Source organism: Perognathus longimembris, chromosome 1 (genome assembly GCF_023159225.1).
Source record: "Perognathus longimembris pacificus isolate PPM17 chromosome 1, ASM2315922v1, whole genome shotgun sequence".
Taxonomy (NCBI): Eukaryota; Metazoa; Chordata; class Mammalia; order Rodentia; family Heteromyidae; genus Perognathus; species Perognathus longimembris.
The window spans coordinates 5156710-5170798 of record NC_063161.1 but is presented as its reverse complement, the minus strand read 5'-3'; the positions used below and the strand labels follow the sequence as shown (position 1 = coordinate 5170798).

The following is a 14089-nucleotide window of genomic DNA, read 5'->3' as shown; positions in this document are numbered from 1 at the left end:
GAGCTCTAGTGAGGACTGCAGACCCAACAAATGGTAATTGTGCCCCATCTCAGGAAAACACCCAACCAGGTGACTTGGCTCCAATCCGCGCAGGAACTGGCTGAAGCTCAGTCCCCTCCCCCTTCCTCCCCTCCCCTACACAAACAGGCCAGCCAGTACCTGGAACTGAGGAACTTGGAAAGACACACTGGCTGCTGGCAATGTCCTGGGCCTCAGCCAGGTATCGGGAGCCCTCCTGGCAGGCAGGGACAGGCAGGGCCGGGGCATGCGCGGGGTGACTGCCCTAAGGGAGGGGTCTGCCTGGCTCCCCCAGCATCTCCATGGTTCTTACCGGGAGCAGAGCCTCTATCCCGAGCACCAGATGTCCGCATGGCCCACACGCATTAGGGGGGTGGCTCAGGGCCAGTGGGGCCAAGCAGCCTGCAGGCCAGGGGCCGGCCCAGGGCCAGGCTGTCAGCAAGGATCCAACAGGCTCAGCCAACTCAAGCTGTAGAGCGTAGAGCCAGCTGGCCCCTGGTCCAGGACACAAGCAGCACACGGCCCGACAGTCCTCTCTCCCCAGGTGCCCGCACCTCAGGGTGGCCGGGGCCTGGCTGTGCCCCTCTGTGGCTTCCCCGGGGAAGCATTAGGCTTGGCGTTCCGCCCTGGCCTCCCTCCCCACCACCTCTCCCTGGTCTCCTCTGCCCTTGCCCACGCGGTGCCCTCGGCCTGCACTGCCGTCTGTCTCGTCCATGACCGGTGCCGCCATCAAGGCCTCGGGCAGGAGCCACCGTAGAGGGTTTATTTACACGCGGAGCCCCGTGGCTGCCAGCCCAAGGCTGCAGCCCCGGCCCTTCCCACGGGTCCACCCGGCCGTGGCCGCCCGCGTTCGGTGCCGGCCCTGCCTCACACGGTGACCTCGGTCTTGCTGTTGGTGCTCAGGTGGCGAGGCCCGCGGCCCGCGCTGCCGTAGCCGAACGCCTCGGGGAGCTTCTCCGCGCTCACCTGGCGGCGGGGCGCGGGGCCGGGCCGCCGGGGCGCCGGGGAGGCCGGGGCCAAGTGGCCGCGGGGCACGCATCGGGCGGGCCGGCCGGCGGTCCAGGCGGCGTAGGGGCCCGCCGGGGCGGGGGGCGCGTAGCTCGGCGGGGCCCAGGGGCAGGCGTCCAGCAGGGCGGGCAAGTCCTCCGGAGCCGCGCGCGGGGCCCGCGCCGGGAGCGTCCGCGGGGCCAGCTCGGCGGCGGCGGCGGCGGGGAAGCGCGAGTAGTAGTCCTGCGGGGCGGCCTCTGCGGGGACAGGGCCGGTCAAGGCGCGCGCGGGGCGGCCCGGACTCCCGCCGGCGCCCGGGGTCCCAGCCGGGGCCGGGAGCCCATTGGCTGCAGGGCGGGCACCTGGGCGCGGATTGGCTGCGCCGAGCGTGGGAACCGCGGGGCCCCGCCCCCAGACCCTCGGCTCGGCGGGGCCGCGGGGGAGCCGGGGTCGCGCGCCCGCCCGCCCGCCCGCCGCGGCCACTCACTCACCTGCGGCCTTGAGCGCCGCGGCCTTGAGGGCGGCGAGCTTGGCGTAGTCGGGCTGCAAGGTCAAGCTGCCGCCGCCGCCGCCGCCCGGCAGCCGCGGCCCGCGCGGGGGGCCCGGGGCGGCCGGCCCCAGAGGAGCACTGCTGAGGCGTTTCTTGTCTAGAGGGGGCGAAGGGGAGATCAGGAGAAGCAGGCTGACCCCCCACCCCCCCCACCGCACCCCACCTGCGGCCCCGGCTCGGCGGGAACTTAGGGGATGCTCTCCAGGTGAGGCCGTCCTCCCCCACCACATCCAGGACCTGGCCCAGAAAACAAGGGCAGCCAGCCCTGCCCAGTGTGTGGCCGCCCGGCCTGTTAGGCCCGCGCCGGGCAGAGTACTGGGGGGGGGGGGGGGACGCGGAGGGGGGGGGCGGGGGACCAGGCTGCAGGGCACCGAGCCCGACAGAGCCTGACAGAGCCTGGCCGGCAAATCCTAGAGACCCCGAAACCCCCTCTCCATCAGGGCGACGCCCAGCCGGCCCTGCCCCCAGGCACATACTTGGGGAGACAGGCTCAAAGCCTCCCCTCCCCAACCAAGCCTGCGCCTCTAACACCTCCTTCTACCCGCTGCCCTCGCTCGGCTCTGCTGGGGGGGGGGGGGGGCGGATGCCCGCCTCCCGCCCACTCACCTGTGCTGTTGTGGGGGGACCCCCGAGGTAGGCCATCACCCATTTGGACCTGGACACAGCTACCTAAGGGCGGGCCCAGTGGAGGAGGCAGTGGTTCCTGGGGGCCTGGCTGCTTCAGAAGTTCTGTCAGCGTCCTGCATGGAGAGAGAACCCTCAGTCTCCTGCCTCCCCGTCATCCCTAGGGCTCGGGCCTGCCTGTCAGCCTAGTTTCTCAGGAGGCTGAGATGGGTGGAATGCAGTTCAAAGCCAGCCTGAGCAGGTTCGTCTGTAAGGCTCTCATCTCCGATTAACCAGCAAAGAGCTAGGGGGTGGGATGGGGCACGGAAACGAAGGGACAAAGGGTGAACAAATGCAGCAGTGATACTCGCTAGACACAATGCGGACAAGGAACTGTACAACTTGGAGGCAGGAATGGGAGGGGGAAACTGGGAGAGAGCTGGGAAGGGGTGAGTGACATTGTCCAAAATAAATGTATTCTTTACCTGACTTCCGTAACTGTAACCCCTCTGTACACAACCTTTATATACTAATTTTTTTTTCTTTTTTGCTGGTCCCAGGGCTTGAACTCAGGGCCTGGGCACTGTTGCTCGGCCTCTCTTTGCTCAAGGCTAGTGCTTTACCATTTTACCTACAGCACCACTTCTGGATTTTTCTGAGTACTTTATTGGAGATAAAGAGTCTCACAGACTTTCCTGCCTGGGCAGGCTTCAAACCACAATCCCCAGATCTCAGCTCCCTGAGTAGCTAGGATTCCAGGTGTGAGCCACTGGCACCTGGCTTAATTTTTTTTTTTTTTATTAAAGCTGAAGTCTAGCTCTGGATCAAGTGATAGAGCAGTAGCCCTGAACAAAGCAGCTCAGGGACAATGCTCAAGCTCTGAGTTCAAGCCCCAGGACTAGCACCAAAAGAAAAACAAAGAAGCAGAAAAGACCAGCTCTAGTTAGCAGGGTCATTGTGTGCCCTGGCCAGTTCTTTCAACCTCTCTGGGAGATCTTACGTGACACAAACCCTGTCAACCTCAAGATGGCAACCATCTTGCTGAAGCGGGTCTGCAAATGTAGTCACTGTGACCAGAGCCACCTAATTTTCCCAGGGCTCTTCTCTAAGACCCCCCCCCCCCCAGTCCCCAGGTATAGCCTCCTCTGCCCGCAATGTCCTTTTCTCCTGGGGTCTTGCGGCCTGCCCACCTGCAGCAGGGGCTTCTGCTGGGCCTTGCTGCCGGCCCAGGCAGGAAGAAGACAAGGAAGGACGGAAAGCAGAGAAGCGGGGAGCTGTCCCTGTGGCAGCCCAGCAGCACCCAAGGCTGGGTGACCTTGGACAGCCACCTCCCTGGGTACCCAGCACACCCAGCCCCCACCCAGCTGTGACAGTGTCTGACAAGCCTTCCCCACAGACAGCCAACCCAGCCTTCAGCCCAGCTGCCTGCAGCACCCAGAACCCATGATTTTCTCCACTTGGCCTGCCCCTCTTTCTGGGGCTGGGACTAGGCATGATTCATGAGGAGGTGTCCTAAAGGACACTGGGGGTGGCCAAGGGTTCGCTGTCGAGTGGCAGGGTCTGACAACGGCTGTGCCCTGCCCGGGATGACCTTCCTACTTCCCCTGTCTGCTAGTGGCTCGCTCCTGTGGTGTCATCTGAGCCAGCGACCCTCAGCCCGCTCTGCTGAACTATGGAGATCGCCATGCTTTCGGGGCCTGGCCACAAGCTTCCTCCAGTCCCTTCCATCCCTCTTCAGAGAATTCTTTTCTGCATGAGATTTGGGCTGGAGTTTGGAACAACCCCCTCCTCCCCCCCCACTCAACCATGAGCCCAAGTCCTGTTCCAGATTTCCCCAAAGAGGAGAATCAGAATAGGGGTTATAGAAGCCAGGCACCCGTGGCTCACACCTGCCATCCTAACCACTCAGGAGGCTGAGATCCGAGGACCACAGTTCAAAACCAACCCAGGCAGGAAAGTCTGTGAGACTCTTATCTCTAATGAGCCACCAGAAAACCAGAAGTAGCGCTGTGTCTCAAAGTGGTAGGACGCTAGCCTTGAGCAAAAGAGCTCAGGGACAGCGCCCAGGCCTTGAGTTCAAGCCCCATGATTGACAGGGGGGGAAAAAGGTGTTATAGGCACATAGCCAGGTGAACATGGCAGGTAGAACACCCCACCACCCCTCTCCCCACAAAAGCTGGGGGGCAGAGCATCGGTCCCTGTAGGATCAAGGACCCCAGCTAGACTCCACTGGCAGAAATAGGACAGACGGGCAGGATGGAGACTAGGCTCTCAGCCCCTGCTCTGCTCTCCGGCTGCTTGGGAAGGGTGAGCTGAGTCGTGTGTGCGTACACACATGCATGTGTACACACGTGAATGTGTGCATGAGCACGTACGTGTGCCTGCACACATGCGTGTCTACATGCCAATACTGAGGCTCAATCAACCACGGAACCCCAGGCTTTCCATTATCTTTTTGACTCAAGGCTGGCACGCTACCTCTTGGTCCACATCTCCACACCCAGCTTTTCTTTGTGGCTTAATTGGAGGTAAGAGTCTCTTAGATTTGTCTGCCCAGGCTGGCTTTGAACCTTGATCCTCGGATCTCAGCCTCCTGAGTAGCTGTGATTACAGGCGTGGGCCTGGCACCGGGCTGATTTCATGATCTTTTTTAAGCAAGAAAGCCCTCAGGCCCCCACCCCTAGGGCCCGCGGGAGGAGCGACGCCCATTTGGTCCACTACTGCCACGGCTACATGCCAGCCTGTTGCATGTCCAGCCTGAGTATGGCCAACCCCGGCAGTTCACGAGCCCAAAGGGGCCGGGCCGTGGGTGGATGTCCCTGGTGGGCCATGGAGGGTGCTGGGGGAGGGAGGGGTGTTCATGTGGGTAATGAACATTCCAGAATCAGGATACAGATGCGCCATCCCGTGTTCCCTCCCAGCTAGGGAAGGAAGCTCGGGTCCTGTGGATCCCACCGCAGCCCGCTCAGAACCCAGCTAGCACCCGGCGGGATGCTCACACCAGATCGGTGCCCTCCACAGCCCGCTCCCCTTCCCTCGCAGAGACGCCCCGACCTTCACCTTCGCCTGGGGCGGGGGGGGGGGGGGGGCATGGGAAGGCTTCGGAAACCCCAGGGGAGGAAGGTCAGGGCTGAGTCACAGCGGGGGAGGGAGGCGGCGGGAAGCAGCGGGGAGGAGGGAAAACGAGAAGCAGGAGTGGAGAAAGCCGAGACCCGGGCCTCCGTGGGGCACCGACCTTGCGCCCCGTGTGGAGAGAGGCCGGAGCCCGGGGCGGGTGGCCCAGCGCCCGGCGGCGCAGGCCGGAAGGTCAAGGGGAGGCGGCGCGGTGTCGGGTGTCTGCCTCCGTGGGGCGGGGGGCGGGGGTGGGGGGGGGTGGGGAGGGCGCGGGGGGGGGGGCGGAGGCCGCCGGGCGCTCACCTGGTGACGGTGCGCCGCGCGCGCGGGCTGTGCGCCCTCTCCAGGCCCAGGCGCGCGGCGATGCCGCCCAGCACGAGCAGCGCGGCGACGCCGCACACGGCGTAGACGGCCGTGTGGCTGCGCTCGCGGCCCGGGTCCCGGGGCGCCGCGGGGTCGCGGGCGCGCGCGGGCGGCCGGCCGGTCTGCACCCAGGCGGGCGTGTCGTAGTTGGAGCAGCGGCTCTGGTCGAGGCGCCGCGGGCCGTCGTGGCAGCAGAAGCGGTAGCCGCACGTGCCGCAGCAGAAGCTGTAGGCGCCCGAGCTGCAGTTGAAGGGCGGGTCCCACTGGCCCATCACGTCGTAGTAGCCGCGGCAGCGATCGCCGCCCGCCGCCGGGGCCGCCGGGCCCGCCGTGCCCGCCGTGCCCGCCGCCTCCGGAGCCTCGGGGGCCCCCGCGCGGCCCGACGGCAGCCCGGCCAGCAGCAGCAGCAGCAGCGCCAGCCCGAGCCCGAGCCCGAGTCCGGGCGGGCGGCGTCCGCCCCGCAGTCCCCGCGCCCCGGCCCGCTCCATGGGCCCCGGCGCCGCCCGCTACTGCGCCCCGCGCATGGCCCGGCGCCCCGGCTCCCCCCGCAGCGGCGGTGCGGCCCGCGGTCCCCGGCCGCCGGCGGCGTCCTCCTCGGGGCGGGGCGGGGGGGGGGACCCCCAGCGCCCAGGAGCTGCACCCGCGGCGGGCGCGTCCTCCTCCTCCGTCCGGGGCTCACCTCGGACCCGCGCCCGCCAGTCCGCGCGCGCCGCGCCCCCCGGGACCCCGCGCGGCTCCTCCCCGGCCGGCCCGGCGAGGTGCGGGCACCCGGGCCTAGCGGGGGGCTGCGCCGGGGAGGCGGCCGGCCGGACCCCGCTGCCCGCTCGCTCCGCGCTGCCCGCGCTCTGGCTCCGGCTCGGCTCCCGCTCGGGCGCGGGCTCGGCGCGGGCTCCGGCGGGCGGGCGGGCGGGGGAGCGAGCGAGCGAGCGAGGGGAGAGGGCGGAGGGCGGGAGCGCGGCGGAGCCGGGGGGAGGAGCGCGGCCGCCGCGAGGGGAGGGCGGGGCGCCCGGGCCGGCGCCGCAGGGGCGACCCACGGGCCGCCCCGAACCCGGCGCCCCGGCGCGCGCCGCGTCCAGCTCCGGGGACGGTCGCCTCGGACCTCGGGGCCCGCGACGGGCTGCTCCCGGCTCCTCACGCGGGAACCCAGTCGGCCACGGGGGGCAGCCCAGTGACAGCCCCCCCCAGCACCCCCCCTGCCCTGCGGGGGACAGCCCAGTGACAGCCCCCCCCCCCCCGCCTGGAGCAGGACCCCCGGAGTTTCCGAGGGCAGGGGGGAGGTTGGGAGCCGGCTCTGGCCCTCAGCGTCCGTTACTGGATTGAGTTTACTTGGCATTTGTGGCGTGCTGCAGAACCCTGACTCAGTTTCTCATGTTATCAGAGTCTGCTCCTAGGGCAGAGACCCAGCTACTTGGAAAGCTGAGGTGGGTAAGTGGGCTGGGCCTACAATGTCTATCTATCTATCTATCTATCTGTCATCTGTCTGTCTGTCCATCTACCTACATGCTAGATATATATTCTGGTCTGTCGTGGGGCTTGAACTCAGGGCCTGAGCACTGTCCCTGAGCTCTTTTGCTCAAGGCTAGTGCTCTACCACTTTGAGCTACAGGAGCACCTCCAGTTTTCTGGTGGTTCATTGAAAATGAGAGTCTCACAGACTTTCCTGCCTGGGCTGGCTTTAAACCCCATCTCCTGAAGTAGCTAGGATTACAATTGTGAGCCACTGGTGCCCAGCTACTTCCAGCTTTCTTGCTGGTTAATTTATAAGTAAGAGTCTTCTGGACTCTCCTGTCCAGGCTGGCTTTAAACCTCCGTCCTCAGATCTCAGCCTCCTAAATAGCTACGATGACAGGCGTGAGACACAGCACCAGGCCTGGGCCTACAATTTTAAAGCTAGCCCAGCAGCATAGTGAGACCAGTCACAACCCATTCCTTCGGGAGGTAGGGTCCAGGTGACGCTTCTCACCGCCCAGACGGCACACCAGGAGGACCAGGACTAGGAGTCATCGCACGTGGCCGTCCCCAGCACAGCTCAGCCAGAATGAATGAGGGAATGAGGCTAACCCCTCTGGTCTGTAACGCGGAGAAGCTGGGCGTCCCAGAGCCCCTTCTGGTCTTCTTTCCACCTCCCCTTTCTTGGTTCCTGGGATCAACTTGTGAAAGCCGGGGGTGGGGGTGGGGCAAAAAGGAAGGATTTACATGTTAAGGAGGATCAGGTTCTTCAGCTGCCTGAGGTGAAGGACTGATAGGCTAATGTTCAGGTATTAGCGGGTTAGGGCAGAAAGGAGGGGGGTCTTCCACCTCAGAATGTCTCATTTCTTGGCTAAAGATAGCCCGCCCCTCCTCCTCACGTGCACGCTCACACACATGTGCACACACACACTCACACACACTTCCATGCAGACCACACAACCCCACCCCCACTAAGATTCTCTCTTTTGCAATTTTAGAAGCAGAAAAATGCAGATGAGCGAAGGAAGGAAGTGGCATTATTTCTACCCCATCACATTAAAATAAGACATACTCTTCGGCTGGGAATGTGGCTCAGTGGTAGAGGGCTCGCCTACCATGCATGAAGCCCTGGGTTCGAATCCTCAGCACCACATACACAGAAAAAGCCAGAAGTGGCGCTGTGGCTCAAGTGGCAGAGTGCTAGCCTTGAGCAGAAAGAAGCCAGGGACAGTGCTCAGGCCCTGAGTTCAAGCCCCAGGACTGGCAAAACAAAAAACAAAAAAAACTTTTTGCTTCTGGGTTTTTGTTTGTTTGGGGAGAGTGGTGTAGTCAGGGTCTGAGCACTGTCCCTGAGCTTTGAACTACAGTGCCACTTCTGGTTTTCTAGTAATTAATTTCATACAAGTCTCATGGATGATCTTGACTAGGCTGGCTTCAAACTAGGATCCTCAGCGCTCAGCATCCTGAGTAGCTAGGATTATATGCATGAGCCTCCAGCACCTAGTCTTCGGATTTTTTGTTTGTTTTGTTGCCAGTCATGGAGCTTGAGCTCAGGGCCTGAGCACTGTCCCTGGCTTCTTTTTTTTGCTCAAGGCTAGCCCTCTGCCACTTGAGCCACAGCGCTACTTCTGGCTTTTCCTGTGTATGTGGTGCTGAGGAATCGAACCCAAGACTTCATGTATACGAGGCAAGCACTCTACCGCTAGGCCATATTCCCAGCCCCTACTTCTGTTTTATATCTGGTTTTTACCTTGCTTTTTGCTGTCTTTCAGGTTTTCTTTCCTTCCTTCCTTCCTTCCTTCCTTCCTTCCTTCCCTCCTTCCTTCCTTCCTTCCTTCCTTCCTTCCTTTCTTCCCTCCTTTCTTTCTTCTTTCTTTCTTTCTGGCAAATACCGAGTCTTGAATTCAGGGCCTAAATGCTGCCCCTTTGTTCTTTTCTGATCAAGGCTTATGCTCTGCCACTTGAGCCACAGCTCCACTTACGGTTTTTTGATGGTTAATTGTAGCTAAGAGTCTGAAGGACTTTCCTGCCCTGGCCGGCTTTGAATCTTGGTCCTGAGCTCTCAGCCTCCTGGACAGCTAGGATCCCGGGCGGGCGGGCGGGCGGGCGGGAGCCCTGGGTGCCCAGCCGTGGCTGTGCTTTCTGATTTCTGTTTCCTTAGGAGTTGTACTTGAAATGGGATCTGTGTAACAAAGGCTCCTGACATCCTGACCAGCCACCCCCACCCCCCCTGGGTCCCCAGACCTCTCCTCCTCCCCAGTTCCTGGGCACCAGGTTGGAAGAGCCTTACCTCTACTCCCTTGGGATTGTGTGCACCTGTGAAGGGGGCGACACTACAGGACCCTCCTGGGACCCTCCTTGCTCACTGTCCTGGCAGGGGCCATCTGCTCAGCACCCATCCCTGCTCGGTCCCCTCAAGTCCTGCCAATAGATGTCTCTAGGGACTGCCATTTGCCCCAGGAAGGAGGGGGATTCTCAGGGACTCATGTCCCGGCTCCCTCCTCCTCCACCACTTCCTTCCCTTCTTAGACCGATTCTGTGGTCAGTCAGCAACCACAGGTGCCCACAACGGCCCAGTCGGTGCCCGTCAGTGCCTTCTCCAGACGCGCGCCGGGCAAAGGGAGCAAGGGAGGCGGAGAGAAGCGGCGGACGGTGGAGTTCAGCCCGGCTGGGGCCTGGATCTGACTCCCCAGCAGCCCCACCGCCCGCCCGGCGCCCCGCGGGCACTGGCCGGGGACTCCAGCGGTGGCACCGCCTAGCTGAGGGGTGGGCTTCGCCCCGGAGTCTGGAGGCTCCGACCGCAGCCAGGCTTCAAGCCACTCGCCTCTTGTCTCTTCTGCCAGCCCCTCCGAAGCCTGTGTCACCAAAAATCGTCCATTGATCCAGGCTTAAAATAACCCCTGGCATCTGCAGTGAGCCCCGCAGGGCGGGTGGCGGAGCCAGCAGAGTCTCTGTGCCTGAAGGGCACCCGCCCCGCCCCCGGCTCCAGCGCTGGCAGCTTGGGTGTGCGGGGGTCTGGGTTGTTCCTGGATGGGAGTGAGACACTGGGTATGGGGGGGCTGGCACGCCCGTGGCCTTCCCCCTCTGCTTAGTCCGGGTCCTGGGAGCGGGGTGAAGGGTGGGGGGAGGGCCCCATGTGGGGCCTGTGTTGGGTCATTCTGGGTGACAGCGGCCAGTGTGCAGCGCGGACTGCCCCGCGGGGAACCGGGACGTTCAGGACTTCCTAGAGAGATACCCGAGGCCCACGCAGGGGACGCGGCTTGCCAGCCTGGCGCACAGCCAGGAAGAGCCGGGCTCTGGGCTGGAACCTGCAAGGTTTGGGGGGCTTGCTTCGGAGAGCGGCGGGAGAACCCTGGAAGCATTTCCTCCCCTCTCCCAGCCGCTGGAGGAGACGCTTAGCCTTGGGGTGGCCGTCCTGTCCCCCCGGAACGCCTCCCCAGCCTCCTGCGGATTGGGTGGCGCCGGGGCTTGATCTCAGGACCCCAGTGCTGTCCCTTAGCACATCTGCTCAAGGCTGGAGCCACCGCTCTGCTTAGGCTTTTGTTTTTTCATGTTTCGTGAGGGCGGGAAGGTGTTCGCTGGAGATGCGTCTCCCGGGCTCTCCGGCCCAGGCTGGCTTCTCGCCGTGATCTTCGGAGCTCAGCCTCCCGAGAGCGCGGGGAGGGTTACAGGTGACCCAGCAGCGCCCTGCCCAGCTTCATCCTTCCTCCTGGCTGCCATTTTGGCTCTACGGGGACGCTGTGAACCTCTCCCAGAGTGCGCTTCCTCGCCCACCAGATGGCCAGCGCGCACCTCTCGGGCAGGGCTGCGGGGCGGCGGGGGGGGGGGGGGGGGGAGCCGAAGGGGCCCCGACGATTCAATGCCCAGACACCTGCGGCCTCCCGGGAGCCCCTGGCAGAAAGTAGTGCCGCTCAGCCCGAGGGTCTCATTCCAAACTCCCTCTTTCCCCTCCCCCCACAGGGAGGGTTCCCCAAACAGCTGATTAGGGGGGTGCTGGACTCCCCTTAGATCAAATGCCAGCACCAGGAGGGGGTCTGGAGGGAGGGCCCCCAGCTGCCTTTGTCTCTTGAGAGGCAGCTAGTGACTCAGGCTCCAGCTGCAGGTGGGAGGGAGGGAGGGAGGGAGGGAGGGAGGGAGGGGGCGGGGGGGGGCTCCTAAGGTCTCCGGGGAGGGGAGGCTGGGAGCTGAGGCTCAGCCTTCCCTCGCACAAACCCAAACACCCCTGTGGGGTCACTGCCCCCCCCCCGTTCCAAACACAGGGCCCTTCTCCACGAGGCCGCCGGGCCGCCCCTCCCCAGAGGCGCCCCCCCAGGTCAGCTGAGCACACGGGGCTGCTGGGGGGCTTCCCGCCCCCCTCCGGCTTGGCCTCGGCATGTATTCAGGGCTGTGCGTGCGGGAGGATGCCCATCCCGCGTGGACCCACGGTCCAACAGCCAGAAATAGAGCTGGGGACGTGGCCGGGCCGGCGGGCTGGACGCCCCGGCTTCCGTCCTCAGCACGGGGCGGGAGGGAAAAGCCGTCGGCGGGAGGGAAGAGCCGTCGGCCCACGGGGAGCTGTGGCTCGGGGACAAACCCCAGGACCAGCACACAGGCACAGACAGACAGACAGACACACACACACACACACACACACACACAGAGCCACGCTGCTTCTGGCCCCGCCCCCATGCCCCGCCCCTCCTCTCCCCCACCCCTAGGCCATCGCCCGGTCTCCTCCTCCACCCAGCAGCTCGCTGGTGCTCACCATGTCACCTCATCACCTCGGTGGATCCCAGACCCTCGGGAACATCCCCTTCCCTGGGCTCAGCTTCGGCGTCCTGAGAGTCCTGGAGATGGGGGGGGGGGGGCGGCGAGTTGGGGAACAGGGCCAGGTCGTCCAAGGTCCTTCCTGACTCCCCACCCCCACCCCCCGTCCGGAAGCAGTGACCCTGTCCAATGGTAACCTCCCTGTCTCAGCGCCCGCCCCACGGGCATTCTTTGGCCTAAGCTGTGCAAGCTTTGGTCCTTCCTTTAATCTCAAAGGACAGCCGGGGGGGGGGGACTGGGGGGGGCTGGGGAGCCACGTTTCCTTTCGTATCAGTGGACAGAGGAGGAAAGAGGTAACGCTTCCCTCCCGAGCCTCACCAGCTGGGCCTCCCGCCCTGCCCCGAACCCCCAGCCCTTGACTACCAGGCAGGAAGTGAAAGGAGGAACTGAGACTTCAGGTGCCCCCCCCCCCACCTACTGGCCCCTAGGGACCTGGCCAGAAACAGGTTAAGGAGAACAGGGTGCCTTCCTCTATCCCCGCCTCAGTCACCCGTCCTTCCAGAGTCTATCTCGGATCCTTCTTACTGCAAGACAAGGCCACTTGACAAAAATCTCTGAGCAGACACCCTCAAGGAGGGAGTCGGCAGGTGACACCCCGTTGGGCAGGGACACTACACAGGGCAAAAGGCCGGGTGTGGCCCAGCCCAGCGCTAATCGTGGTCTGTGTCACGGAGTGAGCGGTCCCTCCACCTCTCTGCGCCTCTCTTTTCCCCCTCGCAAAGTGGGCTGCAGAGACCGTGCACATGGCTGTGAACCGGCCCTGACTTTCTGGAAATCAACTCCAGCAGGGGCCGCTGGGAAACACCCAAAGATCGACGCGGAGGGCGGCTTCCTGTGCCTCCACGCCAACAGCAAAACCTGAAGCTCACGGGGTGCTCAGGGGGAAGGCCCGGACGACTTGGAAATGTCTGAAGATGAGAAACTCAGCACGTGGGATGGGCAGCGGGGTTCAGGGCCACTCACGCCGCAGGGCGGTGTCGCTGAACATGGGCCACCTCTCTCTAGCCTCCTCTGGAGAGGCGCTTGCTCGTCCTCACTTCGGTTCAATTTTAATAAAGCTTATTTTCAAGCAGACACAAAACCTGCCCAGTCCCCCCCCCCCACCCCCGCCTTCCATGTGCTGTTACAAAGGGCAAACTTAGGAAGTAACACCTAGGGGGGAGCCCTGTGCTGGCTTCTTGCCCATCCCACCGCTGGTCTGTCCTGTTTCTTCCCTCCTTTGTCCAGGACAATGTTCCCAAGTGGTTTCCTTCTCTGGGGTTTGTTTTCCTCATCTATGACATGGAGAGGCAGCTGAGAATCCTCTGACGGTCTTTCCAGCTCTTCTCCTTTGTGGAGTCACAAACCAGGGAGAATACTTTGCATCCAACTCCCCAGTTTTCAGAAGAGGAACCTGAGATCCGCAGCCCGGGGTTGACTGAGAGGTGACCCCCCACTTGCCCCGTCCCCTTCAGAGTCAAGACCCTAGCTGATGGGGGAGGGGCAATGGCACAGACTCCTCTCAAGCGAGGAATGGAGTGGGGGGACCATGTGATCTCCCCTAGACACCAGACTCCCTGGGGGGATCTGAGATGGGTTCAGACGGAGATGTGGATACGAATGGCCAGGTTCTAGGGGCTCCAGATGACACTGGTGCCTGCCTCAGTGGGCAGCTCAGAGAGCAGCAGGTGGAACACAGCCCAGGCCCTAGAGAGGGGAATTAGTATATAGAATCCCATCTTTTTTTTTTGGGGGGGGGGCCAGTCTTGTGGCTTGAACTCAGGGCCTGGGCCCTGTCCCTGAGCTCTTCAGCTTAAGACCAGTGCTCTAGCACTTGAGCCACAGGGCACCACTTCCGGCTTTTTCTGTGTATGGGGTACTGAGGAATCGAACTCAGGGCCTCATGCATGCGAGGCAAGCGCTCTACCACTAGGCCACCTTCCCAGCCCAGCCCATCTTTTGGCTCCCAGTCCGACGCTCCCTCCAGAAGGGGCTAAGCAGTGACCGGGTCGGGAGGAGCTATCCGAGGCGGAGCTGAGGTTCAGTCCTGTGCAGGAGGCAGACGGCAGGGAGGAAGGCAGCTAAGGTGAGGCACAGCGGGCCCCGGTGCCCGGGACACCACCAGCCACAGGCCTGGCCTGCCTGTGGAGTCACCTCCTGTAGTTCCCAGCATGGCTGAGGAGGCCGGGCCCCCCAAAGTGGCTGGGCTCCCGGCGGCCC

At 63.6% G+C, this 14089-nt stretch overlaps 2 protein-coding genes across 2 annotated transcripts in view; one reads left to right on the top strand and one right to left on the bottom strand.

Annotated features, from left to right (window-relative positions):
* The window catches only part of Srebf2 (sterol regulatory element binding transcription factor 2), a 68872-nt gene extending 57097 nt beyond the window's left edge, over nucleotides 1-11775 (top strand). Inside the window, exon 20 of the mRNA XM_048354580.1 lies at nucleotides 11739-11775. The gene's annotated coding sequence lies outside the window, so the exon portion shown is untranslated. The remainder of the gene's footprint in view (nucleotides 1-11738) is intronic.
* On the bottom strand, nucleotides 868-6123 carry Shisa8 (shisa family member 8). Its single transcript, XM_048354663.1, has 4 exons — nucleotides 5576-6123; nucleotides 2162-2295; nucleotides 1497-1652; nucleotides 868-1262 (listed from the first exon to the last, which is right to left on the bottom strand). The coding sequence occupies exons 1-4, from the start codon at nucleotides 6121-6123 to the stop codon at nucleotides 886-888; spliced, it is 1215 nt and encodes a 404-aa protein (XP_048210620.1). The 3' UTR covers nucleotides 868-885.
* Nucleotides 11776-14089: the final 2314 nt, after the last annotated feature.

Bases quoted from the DNA above. Each gene is read 5' to 3' on its own strand.
- Shisa8 (XM_048354663.1), bottom strand. From the start codon at position 6,123: ATGGAGCGGGCCGGGGCGCGGGGACTGCGGGGCGGACGCCGCCCGCCC. The intron at 2,296-5,575 runs GTGAGCGCCCGG...CTCTCCATGCAG, and splicing joins GCGCGGCGCACCGTCACCAG to GACGCTGACAGAACTTCTGA. The intron at 1,263-1,496 runs GTGAGTGAGTGG...CTGTCCCCGCAG, and splicing joins CGCGGCGCTCAAGGCCGCAG to AGGCCGCCCCGCAGGACTAC.